Genomic DNA, 26,682 nt, shown 5'->3' on the forward strand with positions numbered 1-26,682 from the left:
TCCCATTGTAAGTTAAGAATGTATGTATCCACACATGAGCTTAAGGCCTCCATGCTCAATACCCAGAGGTATAAAAGCCTTGGACTGTGGACCAGTGTCTGTGGAAGTGCAATGGAGTACCATCCAGTACATTTGGGATGAGCTAAAGCAGCATTTGTGATCCAGAACTAATCACTGAACCAGACCTTACCTTTGTACTAATGTAAAGAAATCTGGTGGCTGAATTCAGTCAGATTCTCAATGCAATGTTCAAACAGCTGGTAACAAAAATGCCTTTTCAGAAAAGTAGAACTTCTTTCAGCAGCAAAGGAGGACAACCCCCCTATTAATACCCTTGATTTCATATGAAACTGGATGAGCAGGTGTCTACAAACTTTTGGACAGCAATTTGTGTTTGTGTGTGGGCAGTGAACACTTTTGGTGAGTGTGTACTGTGAGTTCAAAGGCAGATTAGTCCAGTTTGTTTGTGTGTGTGTGTGTGTGTGTGTGTGTGTGTGTATGTGTGTGTGTGACAGCTCTGGTAGGTCCTGTCACTGGGTTGTGTGAGTGAAAGCCCTGCAGACAGCACTGTGTAATTAGCAGCAGCCCACTGTGTGCTGCTGAATGCTACTGTCTCCACACACACCCCTCACATCCTCATACGCACTCCTTACATCCGCGCTGCCTCTCTGCTGTTTGACTAAAGCCAGAGCTGTCATTGTTGCCTCTTTCTCACAGCCCCTTATCCGCCGAAGACACAGAGGAATGCCGCTAGCTTTGCCTCTGTCGGAGTTCACTTACGGCTGTGGAGGAACTCAAAGCAGGTCTTGGCAGCTCTTCCCAGTGGAGCTAACACAGAGGACGTCATGTATTTACACCACTTTTCAGTTTCTTGGTCTACCCGAGTAGGATTCCCTGAGTTTGAAAAAGAATTATACAACTGAAGGTTTAGTCGGGGAAGGGGACGATGTTCTGAACTGTTCATTCTTCTAAGAGCTCAAAGCTTCATAGATGTCTTCACTGTCACACCCGATGCCTGATCCTTTATTTATCTTTTGCACCAGAAGACAATACTGGGGGCCTCCTACACTGCGTGGACAGCTTGTGATGAACGGACCAATAGAAATGGTCCAAAATGTTTTTTTTTTTTCTGCATCAATTCTCAAGTAATTAATAGTTTAGATGTAAAGATTGGTGTCAGACAGTGGTTTATTTTGTATTGTGTTTAAACTGACCACTAGATGGCAGTGTTTGATTGGATCCCACTGTTCTGATTGGATAAAAGTAATCTTTTTTTATGCAGATGATAGTGCTTTTTATACTATGATAGTTTTCCTAAAATCCAAAATAAATTAATGAATATGTCTAAATACATAAAAAATAAATACATTAATACATACATTATATATATAAGTATAAAATTATAAATATAAAATATATTATCTATTTATTTATTATTAGTTATCTTTATTCCTTTATTAAAGTTAATATATATTTATATATGTGCATATATGTGCATATCGCAATATGTACATATATATATATATATATATATATATATATATATATATATATATATATATATAGCATATAAAATTCATATTGCATTGTACATTTTTTTACAATGTTGCACAGAAATCTCAGTGGATTGAATATATTGAATCGTAACCCCTGTATCATGATACATGCACTCGTCCCAGTACCAAACACACACACACACACGTAATTGCTGTGCTAAGAATGTCCCACCACCCATCCATAAATAAATAAATAAATACATGGTTATAGAGGGATGCATTTAGTAATTCTACAGTACATCTCTACTATATTGGGCCTACAAGATACAGGGTTTCTAATAAAGTGGCCAAAAAATACAAGGTGAAAGTTCTTATATAGTGACTGTTTAATATATGCAAAGTATGTTGTTTTATATCATTTTATTTTACTTTGAATAATCCTCTGACTAATAGGATTACCCACACTGCAGCATTGTTCTGTCTTCCACATCGGGATCCTGAAGCCCCGGAGAATCTGTTTGAATTTACCGGATCGACACTGTAACAAATCAGAGCTAATTCTTCATTATCAGCTTCTGCAGTCTTGATTACACTGTAGATGTAATAACACTGGGTGCTGATTGTAATTTGAGTAGCAAGCCGCCAAATTAGCCTCTGTCCATACACTTGCCCCCAAAAAAATAAGTCATGATGAAAAGCTCGGATTTCGGTAGTTACCAACTCTTCCTCCTTCTTGCGTCATCATCAGTTAAAATGTAGCAGGGCTCACGATTGACTCTTCTTTCTTTTTTTTTTCATTTGTGCCAATCAAGGCTCCAAAAAGCTTGCCTTACATTAGTTTTAGCATTATTATTGATTTGCTACTAGTCTGTGTTGTTTAAACCAGACAGTAGAGCAGCATGTATCAAGACAATCATTTATATAATACTCATTTTTACACACAATCTAAAACTGCACCAGTGTCAAAATGAACCAATAGGAAAGTGGGCCAATAGGAATGCTCCAAATCAGGTTTATTTGTGTAGCGATTTTTAACAACTAATGTCGCAAAGCAGCTTTACAGAAATCCAGAACTGCAACAAAGGATCCACCAAGCAGAAAACCCCTGGTGAGCAAGCCAAAGATGCCCGTGGCATGAATAAAAGCTGGAGTCAGAAACCTTGGTAATAACCAAGACTCAAAGGGGAGGTGGGTCCTAGTCTCCACCGATTAAAACTACTTAGAAATTATTGATAAATAATTTTTTGGAGTTTGGAGATACAAGTTTTATGCGTGGCAGCAGTTTTGGTTAGCAACTTTGATGTAATTATCAGTGTATATGTGGAGATATGGATTGCTCTGGTTGGATTCATTGGTAAGCTTAGTTGTAACAGTGTGGTAAGCTAACCCTGCAGTGTGGAGGCTGTACACCAGGCTGGCCAGCTCTCACTCTGGCCAGCTCTCACTCTGGCCAGCTCTCAATGAGTTTACATTAGATTAGGGAGTGAAACCCCACAAGTGTTAATGAAATACATTCCTTTAATGGTGCAAAAACATCTAAATCTTCAGGTTAATTCAAGATCATCACCTGTTCAAAAGCTGTCAAAATCCACTGACAGCATTGCTATGGGAACATGAGAAGACCAAAGGCATGTTAATCTTAAATCTGTTTAATTGCATGGTGAGTTAAACGTGTTAAACCCATATTCATTCTGATTTTACCTTCGCAGTAATGTGTGAGGGATGTGTCAGAGATTAGAAAGAAACCTCTAAAATAGCTGCTCTGAGTTTTTTGGGAAGCTGGTCGGCTGCCTGTGTTGTAAGGAGAATAGGTGTGAAAGGAATGTTTAGCACTGGTTTTCACAGTAGAGGCAAAGCAGCTGTTTTTCCCTCACGCTTTGAGATTAATGGACTAATATGGTGGGCAGCAACGTAGAACATCCATTGACTTCCACTGAATTTAAAGTGTGTGCACGACTGCATTAAGCGCTGGGTTTGTACACCCCAGTCTTCGCTGCTTGGTCATTTAAATTTGCACTTCTTTAATTCATTAACAAACTAAAGCATTCACACAGCAGTTTTCACACCTCTTGGAGCAGCAAGGTTTCCCCAGCTGTCTCCGCCAGTCCCTGGCATAAACAGGCGATACTGGATATTGGACTTTTGTACTTGCATTTCAGTTCATTCATTTCAGGAATATGGTGGTTATTATAACGTACTATATTCTATCTACTTAAAAAGAAATGGAGCGTTGAGGCCGACATCAGAGATGCTGTAACTGTAAGTGTTTCGGGACTACACGTGTTTCCTTGAGAAAACACTAAAATGTAATCATAATTGAATCCTGCAAATTAACCCACTCCCATTTCAAACTTCCTAGCACTGGCAATGCTCATAGGGACATAACACGTCTCCTCCAGCACATGCTAAATCTGTCACCACCTCTTCTCCAACTGCCACCAATGCGGCATCAAGGGGCAGCTGACACGTTTTGGGACCCCAGTTCCGCCTTAACAGATGCCTGTGCTGGTCAACATCACTGTAAGAGTAATAAGGGAAGAAAGAGCCATCTACTCACCCAGACAGAGCATGGCCAATTGTGCCCTCTCAGATTCTGGTTGCTGATGGTAAAGTGGCATGGCACAGGATTCAAACTCACGACCCCTGGGCCATTGTGGTAGCGCAGTAGACCATTGCGCAGGAACCTCTGTTCTATAGAATTACATTTACATTTACGGCATTTAGCAGACGCTCTTCTCCAGAGCCACTTACAAAAGTGCTTCACTGTTTACTCAAGAAAAACCTAAAATTTCGAAGATACTTCTAAGCTCTAAGACTCTACTAAACACAAGTCAATATGGAGACCATAATACTCTACTCTTTGCCCAAGTACTCTCAGAAGAGGAGGGTCTTCAGTCTGGGTTTGAAGACAGCGAGCGTTGGACTCTGCTGTTCGGACACCCAGGGGAAGTTCGTTCCACCACTTCGGTGTAGGACAGAAAAAAGCCTGGACGCTTGGCACTTTATTATGAAAGGTTGAGCCCAGATTTACAGCTGTTGGTGTTTTTATAGCTTAAAAGGAGGATATTTGCAAGCAGGTAATTGACCGATAGCCTTTTCATGTAAAATCTCATAGGTAAATGGAATATGCAATATGCAAATTACAAAAAAAAAAAAAACATATAATACTGGCAACATGGTTGTGGTTGGTCTGGCGCAATGGTTAGGACCACTACCTGCCAGTGAGTTACCACACCATGTAGAAGACTGGGGTTTGATTCCCGGTCTGAGTGACTATGCTGCGCTACACCACCTGGGCAAGACTCCTAACACTACACTGGCCCTCCTCTGTAATACATGTAACATTGTAAGTCACTTCAGCTAAGTAGCATAATGGAATTATGACTAGTGATGACATATGCTTGATTGACCCTGATTTAGTGTTTGAAGCTGATTTATGATAAACTTATGACAATCATTACATCTTAAATAACTTTAACATCAACCTAAAAGAAAATAAAAGTACAACCGTTAAGAAATATATATTCCATATGGACGTTTTTTTGAAACCGTGTGTCCATCAGCACGGTGTCCCTGATAGACGGTGATGATAGATATTTGAAATAATTTATTCAAATCAAATTTCTGATATCACATTCTGCACAGCTTTTATGTTAACTGTAAATCGTTTTTGTGTATTATGTATTGTACCCTACCAAAAGTTTTTTTATTACTATAAAACTAATCAGGTTTCAGGTAAATGTATACAATGATATTAGCACTGGACAACTAGAAGTGTCCTGAATTCTAAAATGCCTAATTCTAAATTCTAAAACATCCAGAATTAATTTTTAATATGGGCTATTAATATTAATCATATCTCAGAAGTGAAGGTCAAATATCTTGAAGCAGATAGCCGGACAAAAATGCTCACACACATATGTGTCTGATGATGTTTCATTTAATTATTATTATTATTATTATTATTATTATTATATGTAAAATGACTACGCCTCAACCTATAAAAGCATTCCAAACACATATTTTACTTCCTGTCAAGTGTGGATGTGGCATTGTTAATCAGTCACTTCATCAAGGAATTTACCCTCAGAGTCTTAAAACAACTGGAATCAGGCCAGAGTGATCTTGACCCCTCTATTCTCAATAATTATAGACCAATTTCTAACATCCCTTCTTGAGCAAGATGATTGAAAAGTGGCTATCTCAATCCCAACACTTTGAATGAGACCTTTCAGTCTGAGGTTTGGGTTTATTAAAGCACAGAAATGACGTTTCAGAAGTTTTGAAGGATCCCAAGGTTAATGAGGATGCTGGTAGCCTAACTGTGTTGGTTTTCTTATTAGAACTTTTGACACGGTTGACCCCGAGATATTGCTTGTTCTCTCTGTCTCTGTCCAAAATCAGTTCCAGTCTTACTTGAGTGGTTGTGAATATTATGTCGGAATTGTTCATTTGAGCAGCCCATTAAGTCCTGTGGAGTGCCCCAGGGTTCCATTTTAGGACCCTCGCCGTTCTCTAGTATCTAAATGCTCTCATTATTCAGAGTACCAATACATATTACAGTACTACTATACAATATTACAATATGCTGATGAGACACGGTTGTGTATATTTCTTGTATTGGACCCTCACAGATCTGTCAACACCCTGCTTAAGTGTCTAGAGAACATCTCACCTTCATGACAATAATAATAATAATAAACATTGGAGGCACTTCTTGCCTAACTAAAAGTTCTACCAAAAGCCTTAAAAGGCCTGTTTCCTGCTGTTGTTTTGAAAAAGTGCAGTGTAAATAAAGCTGATTATTATTATTATTATTATTATTATTATTATTATTATTAAAAATACTACTACTACTGCTAATAATAATAATAACAACCAATACATTATTCCAGACTTTAGACTGTAGTGTATATGTAAAAAAAACTATTATAAATAATAATAATAATAAATAATATATATATATATATATATATATATATATATATATTTTTTTTTTTTTTTTTTTTTTTTTTTTATCATTTCTCTTTGCCCATTTTTCATGCTAGTGTGGCACCGCTGGTAGTTTCAAATTATATAAAAAATTACAAACGGAGATACGAGTATTTGCTCAGACAGTCTAAATGAATCTTGTAGTTTTGAAAGATGCAGTGTGAGACCTAAGCTGACCGGACCAGATTTACACAGTGTTACAAAAAGAACCCTGGTCCGGACTTTCAGTTGTGAAAATGCCGTTAGTGAAGAGCGTTAGTGAGGTCAACTACCTGGCAACACTCTAGAAACTCTTTGAGACACCACAGCAACCACTAACTGGAAATCCATAGCCACTGTCTAGCAACCGCTAAGTAACTATTTTAACCTATTTAGCAACCAGTTACATACACCACAGCATTCACCTGGGATATCACAGCATCCTCTTAACAACACTATAACAACCACCTGGGATACCATAGCAACCACTTACCAAGGCTCGGCCTCTGGTCTCTACTGAGCAGACTCTGTTTGCAATTTGACAACATGGAGGGCAGTTTTGGCTTCATGTCTGTGGATGGAATTGAGTGGAACCACAGCGTCCATGGTTTTTACAGTCACTGGTCAATGCTAGAATTTTAAAAGGACAGATGCACTAAGAGAAATTCTTGGTACTTGGTGAATAAAAGGATTGTGATTCTGATCTGATGCTGCCGGTTTAACTTTAAGTAAGTGCAGCACATACAAAGTGGGTTTCCCTTTCCCTTCCTTTCATAATTGTCCTTGCCGGTTCAGAGCGGACTTTCCAGTGGCTTCTGTCGTTTAATAGGAGTTGGAGACAGAGGGAAGGACACGGTTCTCCTCCTGGTCATATCGAATTCTCTCTGCATGCGATGAGGACAGTGCCCTCAGGCTAGAACAAACACCAAAGGCCAGCCAGCCGGAGTTAGCACATGCATAGGAATACCAAGCAGCCATTAGAGTCATTCCCCCGGTCTGATTTCGATGGTCTTTAACTATGCTCTCCTGTGATGCCAGCAGAGCGGCTAAGTGAACGATGTGCATGCCGCTCTGGGGGAATTCTCTCTCTCTGTGAGTCTGCATGCGTGTGTCCGTGAGGGTGAGGGCACTCACTGACGTGGTGCGAGTGTGTGAGTGTGTGTTTGGGGTGTTTATCAGGCGTTACAGTGTGCGTTGGGAGTGCTTAATGGCAGTGAGTCAGAGAGGGGTGTGTGAGTGAGGGAGCGAGTGGAGGGGAGGCTGGAGGATTGTGTGAGCTCAATAGACAGACAGATCATTAAGGTGGGAATTAAATCCACTGCTGGACGAACGGAGACGAATATTAAAAGGAAAGTTTGAGCAGATTTTCTCTTTACAAAGGCATGGTCAGCATTCCAGCTCTGTCTGTTTGTGTGTTTATACATATGAATATACTGTATAGACAAAAGTATTGGGACACCTGCTCATCCATGGCTTTTTCTGAAATTACGGGTAATAAAAGCTCCTCCTGCTTTCTTTGGAGTAACTCTCTCTAGTGCCGGCGAAGAAGGCTTTCTACTAGATTCTGAAGAAGCATTGCTGTGAGAATTTGATTGCATTCATCGGCTCATCCAGCAACCGCTAACTGGGAGTCCATAGCAACTGTCTCTAAACCACTAAGCAAGTCCAAAACAACCACCTTGCAACACTATACCACTTAAGTACACCACAGCATTCACTGGGGATATCAGAGCATCCTCTTAGTAACACCATAACAACCAATGGGATACCATAGCAACTGCAGAGCAACTACCAAGTAACCACAAAGCAATACCATAGCAACGACCTTGCAACACCACAGCAACCACCTGGGATACCATGGCAACCACTCAGTAACACCCCAGCCACAACCTGGGATACCATAGAAACTGCCCAGCAATTACCAAACAACCACTATGCAACACCATAGTAACTACCTTGCAACGCTGTAGCATTTATCTAGCAACCACTTAGTAACACCACAGCAACCACCTGGGATACCAGAGCAACTGCTGAGCAACTGCTGAGCAACTACCAAACAACCACAAAGTAAGACCATAGTAACTACCTTGCAACACAGTAGCACCCACCTAGCAGTCACTTAGTAACACCACAACCACCTGGGATACCATTGCAACTGCCGAGCAACTACCAAACAACCACAAAGCAAGACCATAGTAATCACCTTGCAACACTGTAGCACCCACCTAGCAACCACTTAGTAACACCACAGCGACCACCTGGGATACCAGGGCAACTGCCGAGCAACTACCAAAAAAAACAACCACTAAGCAACACCATAGTAACCACCTTACAAAACTGTAGCACCCATCTAGCAACCACTTAGTAACACCACAGCGACCACCTGGGATACCAGGGCAACTGCCGAGCAACTACCAAAAAAAACCCCACTATGCAAAACCATAGTAACCACCTTACAAAACTGTAGCACCCATCTAGCAACCGCTTAGTAACACCACAGCGACCAAATGGGATACCATAGCAACTGCCGAGCAACTACCAAAAAAAAACCCACTATGCAAAACCATAGTAACCACCTTACAACACTGTAGCACCCATCTCGCAACCACTTAGTAACACCACAGCGACCAAATGGGATACCATAGTGACCGCCTAGCAACACCATATTAAACACAGCCATGTAGCAACAGTTGAGCTGTTCTGCCCTTCCACCAGCAAACGCACTCGCTCTAATTACTGCTCATTTACAGTTTCAGCAGTTTTGCACCGTGCTAACAGTCTGCGGATGGATGTGCTTTACACGTGTAAAGAGCCGAGTCCCCAACAGCTCGAGATGCGTATGCAGGACTGGAGAGACACACAGGCAGTTAGGAGGAAGAAAGGAAGCTGTTTGTGCCGTCTGAGCTGAGACTGTATGATTCCTGTGCATCAGTATTCCACATGACGCTCCACTGCATGCAGTTTCTAAAACATGACAGACATGAAGGGGGAGATTTCGGGCCCAGCAGGAAGTGGGCCGTGTGTGTTTGTATGCGGCAGGTTTTAGCTGATCTGCACTACAGAGGCAGCTCACACACTGCGGCCTCACACACACACACACACACACGGCCAGCTCCAGGCAGGTGCTGCAGAAAGCGGCTTTCGCTCGTCTGTGCAGGCCCTCACCTCGCAGCTTTCAGCCAGGATGGTGTGTGTCCTCCAGGTGGCTCCAAAGCATGAGTGCTCTCGTTAAGCCCCCACCTGACTCCAGATCCGCACCACAAAGCAGGCCAGCTCACGCTTCGGTAGAGACTGAACGGTGTGAAAATTCACTGTCATGATTATTGGTGTCTAAAATTGGCATCGTTCGCACTGTTGTTGTGGTTTGTGTGGATTAAACTGAAAGCAGAGCGATTAGACACTGAAATCAGTTCAGCACGAGGATTATATCGATTGAGGCTACCAATATATCAAAGCTTCAACACTTCAGCAGGTAGGGTATGGACATGATGTATGATGTTTATGACACTTATAAATACTCAAATTACACGTAAAAATAGCTAAGCAGGTAAAAGATGACCTGATTTTGAAAATTAGATTTTATTAAAAGGTAAATCTAAAACTTTTAGATTTAAAAATAATTTAAGCAATATTATTTATTTCGTCCCATCTTTTTTAGTTTTAGAATAGCCCAAAGAAGGTAAAGGGCCCCAAGAAACGTTTTGCCAGTTCTTACTAACACCCCCTTTGGTGAGAATCACCTTATAAACAATTCTGGAGTCTCTTAGTTCTTGTTTTGAGGATTTCTCATCCATTCTACCTAACAAAAGCCTCTGGTTCTGTGAAATTCCCAGGTTGTCTTCTTTCACTGCTCTTTTGAGGCCTAGTTTGTGTAGTTTGGGCTTGTATCCAGCTCTTCCCCATAGGAATGACATACTCAAAAGCCTGTGCTCTCTTCTTATGTCATGATGAAACATGGGGTACCACAGCAACCACATGGCAACACTCTAACATCCACAAGATGCCCCACAGCATCCCACCACTAAACACCACCAAAGCAAAAATAATACATTAATATTACCTAAACTATTGAACACAATGTTCTTTAACTTAAGGCCCCCTATCTGTCACCCTATGCAAGACGAGTTGTGATGCTTATTGCTATGTTACACCCTGCCAACAGTCTATTTTCACATCCTCCGCCTGTGTCGTTTAAACAGCAATGGTGCTTGTGAATGTATCTACTCTGATGGGCATGGTGGTCTCGAAATAAGGGGGGTTTTCAGGTCAATTTCTGCCGTATTGCTGCTATCTTGGCGCCCCACTGACTGAAAACAACCTAGGCAGACGTCAACAGTCAGACGTTCGTTACTATCATGGCAGTGGATTGTCAACACAGGCACGTGCTCAACGCGCATACACCCACTGAAATAGCAGTCCCCCAAAGTCAGACTGCACCTGGATCTTAAAGGGAATGGCGAGCGACATGCTGATTGGTTTACTGCACGCTACGGCCCAAAAAAACACACCCATGATTAATTAAGACTTAATATAATAAGAGACTTAATACATCGAGCCACACAAGGCGCATTTCCCCGTCGCTACGATAGTGAAGACGGCCTCGCTAAAACATCGCTAAAACTGGGCCCTAGGTCTTTTGGACATCGGTTTATCTTCTACTCACTTAACTATTCATAGCAACCAAAATCTTGACCGGGTGTTTGACACTGTATATAGAATTAGGGATGCCTGGATGTTAAGTCTTATAGGGGTGTGGTATTTGTGGTGGGATGAGATTAAAAAAGATACAAGTGACCACCTTGCAAAACTTTAGCACCCATTTAGCAACCACCTGGGGTACCACAGCATCCACTTAACATCACCATAGCAGAAAAGCAATAGGGCCCGAAGCAAAGGTTTTGGCAGTACTTAGTCACACCCCCTTTGGCGAGTATCTCAACTTATGGACACTTTTTGTAGTAGCTACGAGTCTTTCATCCATTCTTCCTTACAGGAGCCTCTGGAGCTGTAAAATTCTCAGGTTGTCTTCCTGCACCTGGATGATGTTCAGGTGGGCGAAAACCATGGCAAGTCCATTGTGATTTTGAGAAGTGTTTAGGAACATCGCTCTGCTGTAGAAGCGTCTCCATCTCTGTAGTGTACCTGACCTTTTTTTTTTTTTTACAATTTTTATTAGGTATATATAGTGCAATTTGTATATCTGTGAATGACAGGACGCCTACGTTTTTCACTCACCTTATATCCCTGTATTATGACGTGACAATACTGGACATACCTTTCTGGACAAGCTGAGACATCCAGAAGTATCACTGGTAAAGAAGCATGTGAGCTGATTGTACAGGATTTCACATGAATATGGCTTCATGGCGCCATATCCAGCCCGCTTCACCAGTTAGCAGCATTCTGAGCTCAGAGTAGCGACGATCGACGCGCTACTCTCCCTGTTACAGTCTGCGGAGAATCACAGTGATTCTGAAGCTGCTACTTTAAGGAAAATATACTTGATAATGTTGCTCTGAGACAGAGAAACTCATTTGGAGTGCCCTCATTTGTGGATTATGAGTCTCTTGTTTTTAGGATAAGAGCAGATAGTTGTATGTGTGAGAGCACAGGCATGGAAGGCATTCATGTGAGGGCCGCCCGAGGCTAAGCGTATTCAGATGAGAGGATGAGACTGGGCTTTAATGAAACTGGAAAAACAGCCTTTTTGATAAATGAGTACCTTTCCAACACCCGTTTTCTTTTTCCCCCTCCCTCTCCCGCTCGTCTTCTCTCTTCACCCGTCTGCAGAATGAATGTGTGTGATTAGAAGCGCAGAGGGTTTAAAATAAGCAGTTCTGCTCTCACAAAGGGGGCCGAATGTTTTTCACCCGAATAATATCAATGAAAAGTTGATTTGCCGTTGCCGAGTGCCATTCTCTTACGCTGCTATTGATTTGCTCTCAATGAGGAGGATGGTTAGGAATTTCAACATTATTTTCGGGAGCAGAACGCATTAAACGGCTCCAGGTTCCTCGGGCGATGTCCCAGAATTTGAATACCCATTAAAACAATTTGCGGATTGTGGAGGATCTCGTTTCTGTCCGTGGGTGAAGTTTTTTTTTTTTTTTTAGCATAAATTGTTTGACTCTTTTTCTAAAATATGCATAAAGAACTCCTGAAGACTCTAAAAAGAACATAGCAGCCAAGCATCGCTCTCTCACACGTCCCTCAAAAGTACCGTAATGTCACATTTGTTGGCACGTCCACTGTTGGCGACTCCCAGCGATGCCGAGCCGACGCTGGCGATGAACAAGACGCGGGTTTCATGATTCAGTGATCCTGTTTTACACCTCCGACTGTAAGTGAATTAGAGCTCAGGGGTGTGTTTACAGGGCAGAGGCAGAGGCAGAGAGAGAGGCAGAGGCAGAGAGAGAGGCAGAGACAGCTGCAGCTTCACCACACTGGCCCAGGAAACAGCACAGTCTGGGGGAATCACCAGCGTTCACTACCTAATATTCTGCCATCGTTTAGGGGTGTGTGTGTGTGTGTGTGTGTGTGGATAGAAATATGATTCCGGCCAGGTAATCTGAACTCGAAGTGAGCTTCTAATATTATCTCTTTCTCACTCTCTCTCTCTCTGTCTCTCTCTCTTTCTCTCACTTTCTTGCTTTGGCTGTAGCTCTCTCTCTCTCTTGCAGTCACGCTCATTCTCTTTTTTATGTCTCTCTCGCTTTCACTCTTCCTAGCTGTCGCTCTTGCTCTCTCTGTTTCTTGTGTTTTCTCTTTTTTGTCTTTCTCCTCAATCTGCGTTTCTCTCTTGGGCGAGCGCTCTGTCTGCCTCACGCTCTCTCACTCTCTTATTACTCTCTTTTTTTCTTGTTCTCTTTGTTCTGCACCCCCCCCCCCCCCCCCCTCTCTCTCTCTCTCTCTCTCTCTCTTCCCTCTCGCTCTTTCACGCACTCTCACTTTTTCGCTCTCTCATTTCAGTCTCTCTCTCCCAATCCTTTTTTCTTTCTTCTTTCTCATTCTCATTATCTCTCCATTTCTCCTCATCTACCTCTTCTCTTTCTTCTACCTCTCCTCTTTTTACAATCTCTCCCTGTCTGTCTCTCCTCCCCTTCTATCTCTACTATCTCTCCTCCTCTTCTATCTCTCCTCCTCTTCTATCTCTACTATCTCTCCTCCTCTTCTATCTCTCCTTCCTGTCTATCTCTCCTCCCCTGTCTATCTCTCCTTCCTCTCTATCTCTCCTCCCCTGTCTATCTCTCCTCCTCTTCTATCTCTACTATCTCTCCTCCTCTTCTATCTCTTCTATCTCTCCTCCTCTTCTATCTCTCCTTCCTGTCTATCTCTCCTCCCCCTGTCTATCTCTCCTCCTCTTCTATCTCTACTATCTCTCCTCCTCTTCTATCTCTCCTTCCTGTCTATCTCTCCTCCTCTTCTATCTCTTCTATCTCTCCTCCCCTGTCTATCTCTCCTCCTCTTCTATCTCTACTATCTCTCCTCCTCTTCTATCTCTCCTTCCTGTCTATCTCTCCTCCACCCTGTCTGTCTCTCCTCCTCTTCTATCTCTCCTCCTCTTCTATCTCTCCACCCTGTTTCTCCTCCTCTTCTATCTCTCCACCCTGTCTGTCTCTCCTCCTCTTCTATCTCTCCTCCACTTCTATCTCTCCACCCTGTCTGTCTCTCCTCCTCTTCTATCTCTCCTATCTCTCTTCCCCTTCTATCTCTTCTATCTCTGCTCCTCTTCTCTCTCCTCCCTCTCAAACTCTCCTCCCCTGTCTATCTCTCCTCTCCTTCTATCTCCCCTCCTCTTCTATCTCTCTTCCTCTTCTATCTCTCCTCTCCTTCTGTCTCTCCTCTCCTTCTATCTCTCCTCCCCTGTCTATCTCTCCTCCCTGTTGTTCTCTCCTCCCCTGTCTATCTCTCCTCTCTGTCTATATATCCTCCTCTTCTATCAACCCCTTCTCTTCTGTCTCTCCTCTCCTTCTATCTCTCCTCCCTGTCTATCTCTTCTCCTCTTCTGTCTCTCCTCCCTGTCGATCTCTTCTCCCTGTCGATCTCTCCTTCCCTTCTATCTCTCCTCCCCTGCTATCTCTTCTAACTTCCTCTCTCTCTCTCTCTCTCTCGTCCTCCTGTCTCGTGAGTAATGTGCGCTAGTTGTTGTGCAATAGCTTTGCTGCGTTTGCTCACCGTTCAGAGGGAATTTGCATAGGCAGCCTTGTGTTGGTTTTGTTTGCTCTCTCTCCCTGTCTCACTTTCTCTCTCTCTCTCTCTCTCTCTCTCGCTCACTCTCTCTCCCTCGCTTTCTTTTTCTCTCGCTCCATCTCTCCATCCTCCACTCTTTCTTCATCCCATTTGCTTTGTTTCACCTGTACCCCTCCTCCCTAACTCCCTCCCTCGCTCCCACCCTCTCTCGCCCCCTCCTTCTCCATCCCTCTACAATCTCTATCAACCCCTCCCTCCCTCTCACGCTACCTCTCTCACTCTCCCTTCCTCTCTCACACACTCATTGCTGAGCGGCGCAGCTAGAAGTGCGTCAAGGCTCTGTCCAGAAACAGAGCAGACAGCCAGAGCGGTGCTGAGGAGACATACACACAGAGTGAAAGAGAGAGAGAGAGTGTATGTGTGTATGCGTGTGTGTGTGTGTGTGCGTGTCTCTGTGTGTGAGGAGCAGAGGCTGATTTCATCCGCAGCTTTTCGTATTGCAACACCTTTCCTGTCGGAGCAGGGGGAGCGGAGCAGGGGGAGCGGCGCCTGGGAAAGGGAGTTTTTCATTCGTGTGAAAGTCGCTCCGCTTTGAAGAGAGAGAGAGAGAGAGGGGGAAAGAAAGTCCAGCCGGCGGCTCCTTTTGTGTGGGACGGTCAGCGAGTGAGGAGGCTCGGGTCATGACCCTGCTTTTCCGTCGGGTAATTGGCGTCGCTTTGGCTCCCCTGAGTGACGGGACGGCGTTGCGGCACGCACACGTGTGCGAGTGAACAGCCTTTTCAGAAGCGCGAGAGCAGTCAGTCCTGCCTTGGACTCTCTCTATCTGTCTATATTTATTCCATTTTTCTTCTCTAATTTGAGTGCGGCCATTCGGTGGGGGGGACAGGGGACGTGTGCGGGACAAGCCGTAAGAGAGCGCAGGGGTGGGTTGAGGCTCCTAGCATGGGGCTTTCTCCATCATGAGAGAACCCCCCTCTCTGCCCCTAGTGTCTGCGTGCCAGTCGGGCGTGAGTCATGCGTCCCAGCGGAGTGGTCCCGTCCCGCTTCAGCTGGACCCTCTGGATGTGGTCTCTGACCTTGGGATGTATCGCCAGTTCTGTGTGGAGCGCCTCGTCCGGCTCTGCCAACTCGGATAGCGCCCGGGCCGCCAGACCCCCGGGGGCGTCCACCTCCTACACCCGCTCTGAACAGCACTACCACAGCGGGCAGATACACCACGCTGCACCCATCTCCATCTACCGCTCGCCTGCGTCGCTCCGGAGCGGACACGGTGAGTTCCGACTGACTTTGGCTGACTTTGGACCTTGACCTGGTCCGGCTGGTGGAAAATGGTGGGAAGTGGCTTGGGGCGGGGGGCAAAAGGGGTTCTTTACGCTCTGTTCTTTACTCTCTGGCGTCTTGACTGGCTTCAAGAAGGTTCGTAAGGTTCCCCAAACTTTTCCTGGTCATTCTTGAGCCATTTCCATTGGTCCATTCTTGACGTTCTAGATGTTCCCACAACAGGAAGCCCAGCTGGTGCTGCCCAAAGAGGGTCAAACCATCAGAAATGTCCTACAAAGTCTCATTGTCTCAGGCCAGCTATGATAATTTCCAGTTCTATGCCAGGATTGCAGGTCCTACAGCAGATCCCCTGACAGTTAATTGTAAGTTGAGTGTCCTCCATAGCTGCCAGGTGCGTTAACTGATTGCGCATGTTAGCATTGTGTCGTGTTCTAGAGGGGAGAATTCGTTTATTGAGAAGAACCCGTGTCTCAGGCTCTCAATAGCGTTTATCAGGCTCTGTATCTTCGCCAGCAGTTTAATTACATGCAGTGGAGATGGTTTATCAGGGGCGCCGTAATAAGACTGTGTTTTTGTAGCAGGGGGGATCTGATAAGTGTTTAGCTATTTTGCAATTATTGGGAGCTCTCTCTCCCGAGGCACGCGAGGCAATTATTCCGTTACAGGCTGAGCCACCAAATCCATACTATGCTGTGTTCGCTCGTTTGCAATGTTTCAGTCAACAAAGCAGTTTCCCCACCTCGGCTCGTCAGGGGAGACGCTGGGAAACCTGAGCACCGTCTCTGGAAGAGAGGGATCGCAGCCGGCTCGGCAGTGAAGACCTTCTGATTTTTTGATGAGATGTCCATCTCGGCAGCTTTGAGCTGACCTGTGGACAGGGTTTCTGAAAGTTTGATGCACTGCGGTCCTTTCAGAGCATCCGAGTTTCCTTTTGAGGGAGCGGAGGTTTTCGTTATCGCTCCAGCTAATAGCACTTTTAATCTCTGCTTTAGATCAGTGTTGTTTTCACGCAGCTCCTCCATGCTGATCCGAGGCGAGCCGAGCCGAGCCAAGCCTCTGAGGTCGAATAAGGCTATGGTTTAATTACAAATGCAGGAAAGTCCTTGGCTAATGTGCAGAGATTCATTTTGGATTACCCATGCACTCTCTTGCTCTCTCTCCCTCTCTCTCTTGCTCTCTCTCTCTCTCTCTCTCTCTCTCTCTCTCTCTCTGTCTCTGTCTCTTTCGCGCACTCTTGCTCTCCAATTGTGAAGCGACTGGGGACAGTCTTAGCTGAGCTTTGAGGCAGTCTTATCCAGCCCATTAGAATAGAAGAGGCAGCTGTAATTTATTTATTTAGACTGATGCGTTGCGGCTTTCCTCACCTCGCTGCATTCCGACTTTTCTTTCCCTCGCCATTAAATGGGCTTATTTATCTCGCACAGCATGTCTTTACTACATCCCGTGATTGTATATGACAATTGGAGTGTGTGTGAGTGCCATACTCAACCAAATCCTCCAGCCTAATTAAGAGGATGTAAGTTTGCATTTGCCAGAAAAAAAATGTAAATAGATATGGGCTCACTCTGTATGATTATGATTATGATTATGATGGCTTCTTTTTTTTTTCTTTTAGCCACAAAACAGTCCACTTTCATGAGTACTTGTAGTTCTACACTTATGTGCGTCCTCAGCTTTATCGTTCAGGTCTGTTCGTCTCAAATATGAATACATTTGGGGGGGTAGAAAAAAAGGCCCTTACAGGCTCATTATGTTCAGCTAAATGGAAGCGCTTTGCTTGTGAGCTTTCTGGAGATGAAAACACTGACTAATCTGGAATTCATTTATTTCCGTTCGTCCTCCTGTTCCATCCGCAAAAGCAGATCATTTCTGGAGCAGTAATCAGGTTACTCTGCAGCCCCTGCCACAGCAATTAGTGAGCCGAGAGGGTGAAATTGGTCAGTTTTTATCCCTCTAAAAGCCCCGGGTCGAGCGCCGTGTTAGATGACTCTGTCCACTCGCTCTGAAAGGCCTTGGGGGCCTGGCGCGGTAGCGGTATTAGTTATGGATGACTGGCCAGTACTTGCGCCCTCTTGTAGTCTCGGCTCATGCCGAGTGATCAGATGGACCCTCCAGCGTCAGGCTTTTTATTTAGTATTTCTGCTTCAGCATGGTTTACCTTACTCTGCTGATTAGGTTTCTCTCACACTGCAGACATACTAAAGCTGCCCGGCCGTGGCGTTTCGGGTTTCTTTGGCGCGATTGGCTGTGGGGGGGCGGGTGTATTTGTTAGGAATTACAGCCACTCCTCTACATATTCTTGCCTTCATTTTCACAGGCTTGAAATTAATCAGACAATTACCTGATAGGCAGTGCAGTGTGGCTGTGTGAGGCCTGGTCCCTCGTTATTTCAGGACAATTAAGGAGATAAAAGGTCTGGAGTTAATTTTAAGTGTTGAATTTGCATTTTGTAGCTATAGAAACTCCCAATATGCGGGCCATAAAAGTGATGATGCAAGTGAAGCAAAAAATAACCAACCTATTGGTTAGAGAGAGAGAAGAAACTTTTAAAATGGTCAAATCAACAATGATATGTTTAAAAAATAAAATAAAGAAAGAAAGAAATAGATGCTCTGGCGAGCTCAGTAACACCAAATTATCTGGAAGATAAAGCATCTGTTAAACCTGGTGGAGGTAGTGCTACTGCATGGACACGTATGGCTGCCAGTGGACCTGGATCACTGGTCTTTATTGATGATGTTTAGCTGATAGCAGTAGCAGGATGAATTCTGCAGTGTACAGAGCTCTGCGATTTGCTCAGATTTAGTCAAATGCTGCACAGGCGTCTGTCAGCTGGTGCAGTGGAGCCGGGGACCTGATGCTTTCCTCTGAGCGTGTCGACTGCCCGGCAGTGCTGCATCACTGCATTGCTAGTGCTAGGGGGAGCTACGAACGGGTGGGTTTATTGGCAGTTCCAATTTGGAAGAAAAGAGAGAAACAAAACAGATGAACTAATAAAATCATATTAAATCAAATAAATAAAGAATTAATACATGCTTCTATTTATTCTAGTTAATTATCTGGTCTATTTTGACTTTGACTGATGAATCGATTAATTAGGGGTGGGGGGACGAAACGGCTCCTTTATTAATACATTAATACTATCTGTTCCAAATGAAAACTAAACAGCTTCATTGCGTAGTGCCCTGTCCAAAAAAGCGCCCCATCTGCTAAATCATATTTGCCAAAAGAAAGCCTTTTATCAAGGGCACAGTAACAGATCTGCCTTGCTCATGGAAAAGCTGCTTTGCTCCGTGTGAAAGATGCTGAATTAACAAAATCAAATCTTACATGACCGTCTCTTATGGAGGTTGACTGAAATTCTGTTTGAGGTCTAATGATAATCTGAATTCAGATAAATAAAGAAATTGATTTTTAGTGGTTGGTGAGGACATGCAGCCAAATCTAAGGGACCAAAAAAAATACTTTCGGTATTGGTCCATATCTATGTGGACTAGCAGTGTTATTAGCCGACCTGAGAACTGCTGATAGCTGAAACGAAGACTTTTAGAGGCGTAACTCTCATCTTAAAAGAAAGTAAACGTGGAAAGTTTAAACCTAGCTGGTCATCAACATTGACAGACATGGTTACAGAATTTAGCTGGCGCTCTAATCCAGAGCTTACTGGTATTACAGAGGTGGGCCAGTGCAGTGTTAGGAGTCTTGCCCAAGGACCCGCATTGGTCAAATTAATCAGGAACAATACCTAATGTTGAATAAAGCTTATGTACAGTCCAAAATCCAACATCTGCCAAACGTCACATCAGTGTCATATTCACGGAAAATACCAATATTTAGTTAGGGGGGGTATGGGAACCAAAAAGCCAACGTATGCTGAACGTCATAATGTAAACATCCACATATGGGAAATTCCAGTGTTGTTAGGTGTTCATATGTTGTTGGTCATGGAGTTAAGTAACCAAAATTCAACATCTAGCTAATGCTGGCACTTGATATCAACCAAAGGTTAGTTTTTTACAGATATAATTACTGTTCATTTAACGTTGGGATTTGACCATTTTTCAATTCAACGTATTTCCAATGTTAACGAGTTGCTGGTTGCTAACAAGTTTTGCAAATTAATGTCCAGTGTCTGCTTTTTTCACTTTCTTTTCTTCTTTTGGACAGTTTTCTTTGTCATGGAAACATTTAAAATCATGCACATCATAACAAGCCAACATTTAGCCGTGAGGTATGGGAACCAAAAAGCCAACGTATGATAGACGTCGTAATGTAAACATCCTTTTAAGTCGTAGTGTTAAGTAACCAAAATTTAACATCTAGCTAATGTTGGTGCTTGACCAACATATCAACCAAAGTTTAGTTTTTGACTGAAATAATTAACGTCCGTTCAACATTGGGATTTAACAGCAATTTTAATGTTGTACTAAATTCAACGTATTTCCAACCTTAGAATCTAACGTTAGAAATTGCGTTAAAAAATTAATGCTCAGTGTCTGCTTTTTTCTGTTTTTTTTGTCATGGATGCACATCATAACAAGCCAACATTTAGCTGTCAGGTATGGGAACCAAAAAGCCAACGTCTGATAGACGTTATAATGTAAACATCCACTCAGTGGGAAATTCTAATGTTGTTGGTTGTAAGTTGTGGTGTTAAGTAACCAAAATTCAACATCTAGCTAATGTTGGCGCTTGATATCAACCAAAGTTTAGTTTTTGACTGAAATAATTAACGTCAGTTCAACATTGTGATTTAACAGCAATTTTAATGTTGTACTAAATTCAACGTATATTCAATCTTAGAGTCTAACATTACAAATTATGTTAAAAAAAATAACGTCCAGTGTCTGCTTTTTTCTTTTTTTTTTCTTTTTCTTCTTCATGAAAAATGTCATTCACATTCAAATTCATGCACATTATAAGATACCAACATTTAGCTGTGAGGTATAGTGACCAAAACCTAGCATCTGCAAAAATTCACAATGTCAGTGTCCACACAGCAACATCTAACAATGTTAGAATTTCAGGTTATGCTGTTGTCTTTAAGACATGGATGTTAAGTAATCAAAATTCAACATTTGCACAACGTTCGGATTTGACATCAATTCTCATTTTCTGCTACGTTTTTCTGCTTTTTAAACTGACGTCCGATGCCTGCTGGGTACCCTTGTTTTTTTTTTTTGTCTTGTAACTATACAAAAACGAACACACTGTGTGTGTATGTGTGTGTTTATGTGTGTGCGTACTCACATTTGTAGACAAGACCCACTGTAGGACTCAAAAGGCATTGCAGAATTAATTTAGCCTCAGGCAAAGACTTCTTGGTTTGCTGAGGTTGTGATACCACCACCAAGCATCAGGCACTTTTCCACAATAAAGCTTTTTTTCCCTGTTCTGTATTAATGTGCCGCCTTATCTGCACATGCCTGAAGCTCCTATTCTGCACATGCTTATTTATTAGGGTTATTGGCCATCCGTTTTCCGGACACAGATTAAGCCAGTGTCGTTTTCAGACTGCAGTTTCTGCGCAGAGACTACTCTGTAACTTTAGGGCTAGGGTGTGTTTGTAAAGACCAGGCCTGGGGTAGATGACACAGGAAAGACTTCTGTTTAATCACTGTCGAGCTTCCAGCAGGCACTGAAATGGTAGCTCTAAACCCCCCCTCAGCCACCACCCCGCCACCCACCCCCACAATGCTTTCCCCCGGGGACTCTGACCTCTTCCCATTTCAGTTTACTCATACTTAGATTTGTCATTAGTGCTTGACCTTTAGCAGGACACAGCAGAAGTAGCTATCCGGAAAAACACGGAACAATAAAGGGACAGAGTGCCCCTGGCATTCAGGTGGGGAATACAAAGTGTGTGTGTGTGTGTAACAACTAAACAACAGTGGCAATACTACAGATTATAGAGCTTGACTTCTGTTCAGTTGGTTTGTTTGTTTGTTTGTTATATAAATATATTTATATATACTCTATAAAATTATTATTATTATTATTATTATTATTATTATTATACTATGCAAGTTAGAAATACATTATTACAATATAAAAAAATGTAAAAAATAACAAAAATAATAATAATAATAACGTTTAAACCAGAGTATATATTATAATTTCCCCTTTTTTCAAAAATATTTAGATTACCCAATTACCCAACCCACTTGTTAGTAACCCCCCCCCCCCCCAAAAAAAAAAATAAATAAATAAAAAATTAATGAATAAATAAAAAGCTGTTGAGTATTTTTAAGGAATCCATGACTTGATGAGAATTGTACCCTTTGGGATTTATTGGATTTCTGCCCTAGGGCCCAGTCTTGGCCATAACGTCTTTATTATAAACATGTAAAAACATTGTCTTGACATAATTACAACTAAATTATTGCCAGTTGTATTTTCTTTTTCCAAAAGTAAAGGGGGTAAAAAAAAGGCCACAATTGACGAATCGCCCGTAAATGCAAATCAGATTTAGTGGAGTTTAGTCTGAAATATAGTGTTAGTTGTTTAAATGTGTTTAATTAACATCCAGTAGCCCCTGCATTGGACTAATTTAACTTCTCCCGTCTTATCAAGCTTGACAGAAGCATTAAATCATAATTGCAATAATTGCCCGCCATTATAATCCTGATAAAGGAGGACGCTTAATACACCTAGCCATTATCAATATGCAGTAGTTTCCTTTTGCTTATTATGTGGTCTTTTTTTGTCCCGTTCTATAAAAGAAACCACTTCCACCTCATTATCTTACTTTTTCACTTGCTTCAAACTCCTGCGCGGATGTGATTTCACCGCCATACATTTTGATTAGCCGCCCGGCATCCAAGTTGAAAGGCTGGAGCTAATGTCCGCTTCATAGCCGGAATGATTGACTTGCACCATGAAAGAGTATAATTCAGTTACATTAATGTAAGTAAGCGCATTTCCATATCTCGGGCTGTATCACCTGTCACAGCCTGTACTTAGGAGTTACTTTATGAACTCGCAGAATGTCACACGCCTTGGGAAGTGCGGTTTGCTGGACCTGGCCGAACGGCCAGGCACCTGTGAGCCGAGCTATGTGACCGTGCCTGTGATTGCTGCCGCTGTGAGGAGCGCAGGACTTGGCTGCGCTGGGTTAATCTGGTTAAAGCAGAACCGAGCGGAGCAGGTTTGGAGGAAAGAGAGGAGGAGGAGGAGGAGGAGGAGTCCGGGGGCAGCCGAAGGAGCCAAGGCGGCAGCGCAGGCCTTGACGTTGGAGCCTCGGCGACTGGGGCTGCTCTGGAGCCCCGAGAGTGTCTCGCTGCGAAATGAAACGCGGATCAAAGGGAAGTTTAGACCTGTGTCCTCAGGATAGGGATTATTAGAAACAGCAAGCATGGGGAGGAGTGCCAGATAACGGGATTTCACAAGGCCTTAGCAGAGAGTGAGAGAGTGAGAGAGAGAGAGATCCTGAGGAGGCTTGTGTAGGACCCACTTTGCGATGACACATTAGCATTTTGTATCACAAAATGTCCCGAAATCCAAAATTTCCCTGAATTCGAGCTGCTCTGTTTATTTATACTGTCTTTCTTCTTCAAATGTAACCTCTGAGTAACGGCTGAGTCATGTGACCAAAAATGAGGCGCTCACATGATACATATTTTCATCCTTTCATATCTACACTGTATCCACGAAGATGCAAACCTGTGTGCTGATGATCTGTGCTCCTGTCCAGAGAACCAGGCCTCAGATTCCAGCCGTGGTCGCACTGACGTGTGTGTGTGTGTGTCGATCAAAAGGACATTCGCCTGTGTGTGCCTGTCATATTAGATGAATGACACTTTAAACTCTGGTTTAAACACCTGCTAAGAATGTAAATGTTTCCTCAAGCGGCCTAATGGATAGGCCTAGTACACGCTCGCTTCACTGTAGGCACCTCCATTTCCCAGATTCCCCTTTTTTTGGGCTTCTCCAGTCTGAGATTGTGTAAGTTTATGTGGTCGCTGTCTTTCTACCTCAGAAATAGTTATGTTACAAGAGAAGGAACAACACTTCATATAAATGATCATACAATCATTTCTATGGTTATGTCCAAATATTTTTGGACACCATTCTAATGAAGGCACTCTTCACTCTTCTTTGCTGACACAGATGTGCAAATTCACATCCTTTCATATCAACACTGTATCCATGGAGATGCAACCCTTTGTTTGTGCATTTCCCGTCGCCTTGCAAAATGGGCATGGCCCGCAAATTTCACAAACCAGCTAAAGTGCAAAACCTTAAAAACTGCAAAGAAAGATAATGACCATCCAACCCCACCTCCTGACTGGCTGTGTACCCTGCCACCTCTCGCTTGTGCTGTATTTCGTCGGCTGACGAAGATCTGCTGTTTTGAAACCCTCAGCACTTCCTCCATGTTGGCTCAGACAGAGCAGAGTCAGTACAGAGTGGGTCATGGGTCTCAGAGCCGGAGATACAGCGCTATCGGTCGGGGGCACGAAATTGATTAAAGTTCGCAGGTGAAATGAATTTACCCGGAAGTCGTGGGTGGGAAATTCGCCTGGCGAATCTTCTAGAAATGCATGGAAATTCCCACCCAAAAATCCACGGCGGAAAATCCAGTGTGACCAGAGCTTAGCACCTTCGAAGATGGCTCCTTTGTAAGGAAGGCTTGAAACTCAGCTATGTGTTACTACGCAGTATGCAGTTACTATGCACTGGCAGTTGTCTATAGGTGTCGTAAATCTCCATGTTCTAGGTCTGGAGGAGCTCAGTATGTCATTTATGGTCGTTTATACTGGTGTCATACTAAGAAAAGCATATTATGCCACAATTTATCACCATAATGGTAACAAATCACCATATTCCCCACCCCTGCTGTGGGTAAGAATTTGTCACCGTGCCATCCAGCAGATAAGTAATGCAGATTACGCTCTCCCGTTTGTTTGGTTAGATTGTAATGCTTTGTGCGACATGCAGCTGCTCTCGCTCCTGAATGTGGGCAAATGAACCTCCAAAATGCTCGCAGTGATCTGACTAAAGCATTCCACATCAGTGAATTCTCCTATGGCACAATGTTGCTCTAAATAGATACAAATAAAAAGGCAGTGAATATTCCCTTGTTAGACATGACAGATACATGTGAGCCCCTCCACGTATCTGCTTTGCATATTCAGAGTGGCGGTTAAAAAGCATCAGCAGAATTCAGAGCTTTGCTGTGACACCCCAGTGGAACCACAGCGTCAAGCAGCATTGGAACATCTCCTCTCTAGAATCTTATTGAGGTGACGTGTGTGAGTGTGTGTGTGTGTGTGTGTGTGTGTGTGTGTGTGTGTGTGTGTGTGTCGATCAAAAGGACATTCGCCTGTGTGTGCCTGTCATATTAGATGAATGACACTTTAAACTCTGGTTTAAACACCTGCTAAGAATGTAAATGTTTCCTCAAGCGGCCTAATGAATAGGCCTAGTACACGCTCGCTTCACTGTAGGCGCCTCCATTTCCCAGATTCCCCTTTTTTGGGCTTCTCCAGTCTGAGATTGTGTAAGTTTGTGGTCGCTGTCTTTCTACCTCAGAAATAGTAACGTTACAAGAGAAGGAACCACACTTCATATAAATGATCATACAATCATTTCTATGGTTATGTCCAAATATTTTTGGACACCCTGCTAATGAATGCACTCAGCTACTTTAAGTTTAAGCACTCTTTGCTGATACAGATGTGTGAATTCACACACACACACACACACACACACACACACACACACAGCATGTGTAGCCCCTGTAGAGAAGTACTGCCAATAGAATAGGACTCTCTGGTGCAGATAAATAAACATGAATCTATTGGCACCATGCTGCCTAATGCCAGGCGTGGGCTAGAGGGGTATAAGGCCCCCCAATATTGAGCTGTGGAGCAGTGGAAGAACTGTGTTCTGATGAAGTGGCGATCATTCAAGATCCTGACCTCATTAACACTCTTGTGTCACTGAATGCAATCAAATGCAGTCTTCCAAAATCTAGTAGAGACAGATACTCCAACAAAAGCAGGATCAACTCTTTTTAATATCCTTTATTTCTTAGAAACAATGCATGAGCAGGTGTACCAATACTTCTGGTCACAAAGGTGTATCAACAAGACACTAAGTTTAAATGGATGTAAGCAAGATACTACACCCTGGGATTCAACACTAGGTCCAGTTCTGCATGCTGAAGGGGAAGTCCACCCTAAATTTGGTAAGACACACTGATATAACTGAGTATTTTTTTTTATCTTAAATATAAATAAAATATAAATCCTGATTTTCCAGACTCCTTATGTTATTTACACCCAGCATTTAGACTCTATGGTGGCAGAATTGGGAAATATGCAATATGTGGGGGAAAACAGTCCAAATGATATTGTTGTAAATTGCAAATAGGAACTTCACACACAGCAAATATGAGGCTCAGTTGGCCAAGGACTATAAATACAGTGTGTGTGTGTGTGTGTGTGTGTGTGTGACTTAGGAATAATGGTTTTATACACTGAATGATGTACCGGAAACTTTCGTTTATTGCTTTACTGTATAACATGTACGATCTCATTAAAGTTAATGTTCATCTACAATTCATGTAGTTGAGAGTTCTGACCCACCCCTGCCTTTTGCATGCCTTATTTTGGCATGTATATGAATGCATGTCCTCTCAGGGAAAGTAAAACAGCTGTGTTCTCATCAGACACGTGTCAAGTTCCTGTCATATTTATAATGATGGGATCATATATGTCATATATAGGAGGACTATATT

The 26,682-nt window shown here is 43.0% G+C and overlaps 1 protein-coding gene across 16 annotated transcripts in view; it reads left to right on the plus strand.

Moving 5' to 3' along the window:
- nrxn3a (neurexin 3a) overlaps positions 1-26,682 on the plus strand; it is a 472,173-nt gene that overhangs the window by 286,362 nt on the left and 159,129 nt on the right. For 2 of the 16 annotated variants that reach the window (XM_072689060.1, XM_072689061.1), the window contains exon 1: positions 14,973-15,927. The exons of the other annotated variants lie outside the window; for them this stretch is intronic. In XM_072689060.1, the coding sequence (XP_072545161.1) occupies positions 15,672-15,927 (256 nt within the window). In that variant the 5' untranslated portion in view covers positions 14,973-15,671. Of the gene's footprint in view, positions 1-14,972; positions 15,928-26,682 lie in introns of those variants that run through there. 16 annotated transcript variants of the gene reach the window in all.

Source organism: Salminus brasiliensis, chromosome 10, assembly GCF_030463535.1.
Source record: "Salminus brasiliensis chromosome 10, fSalBra1.hap2, whole genome shotgun sequence".
NCBI classification, from domain to species: Eukaryota; Metazoa; Chordata; class Actinopteri; order Characiformes; family Bryconidae; genus Salminus; species Salminus brasiliensis.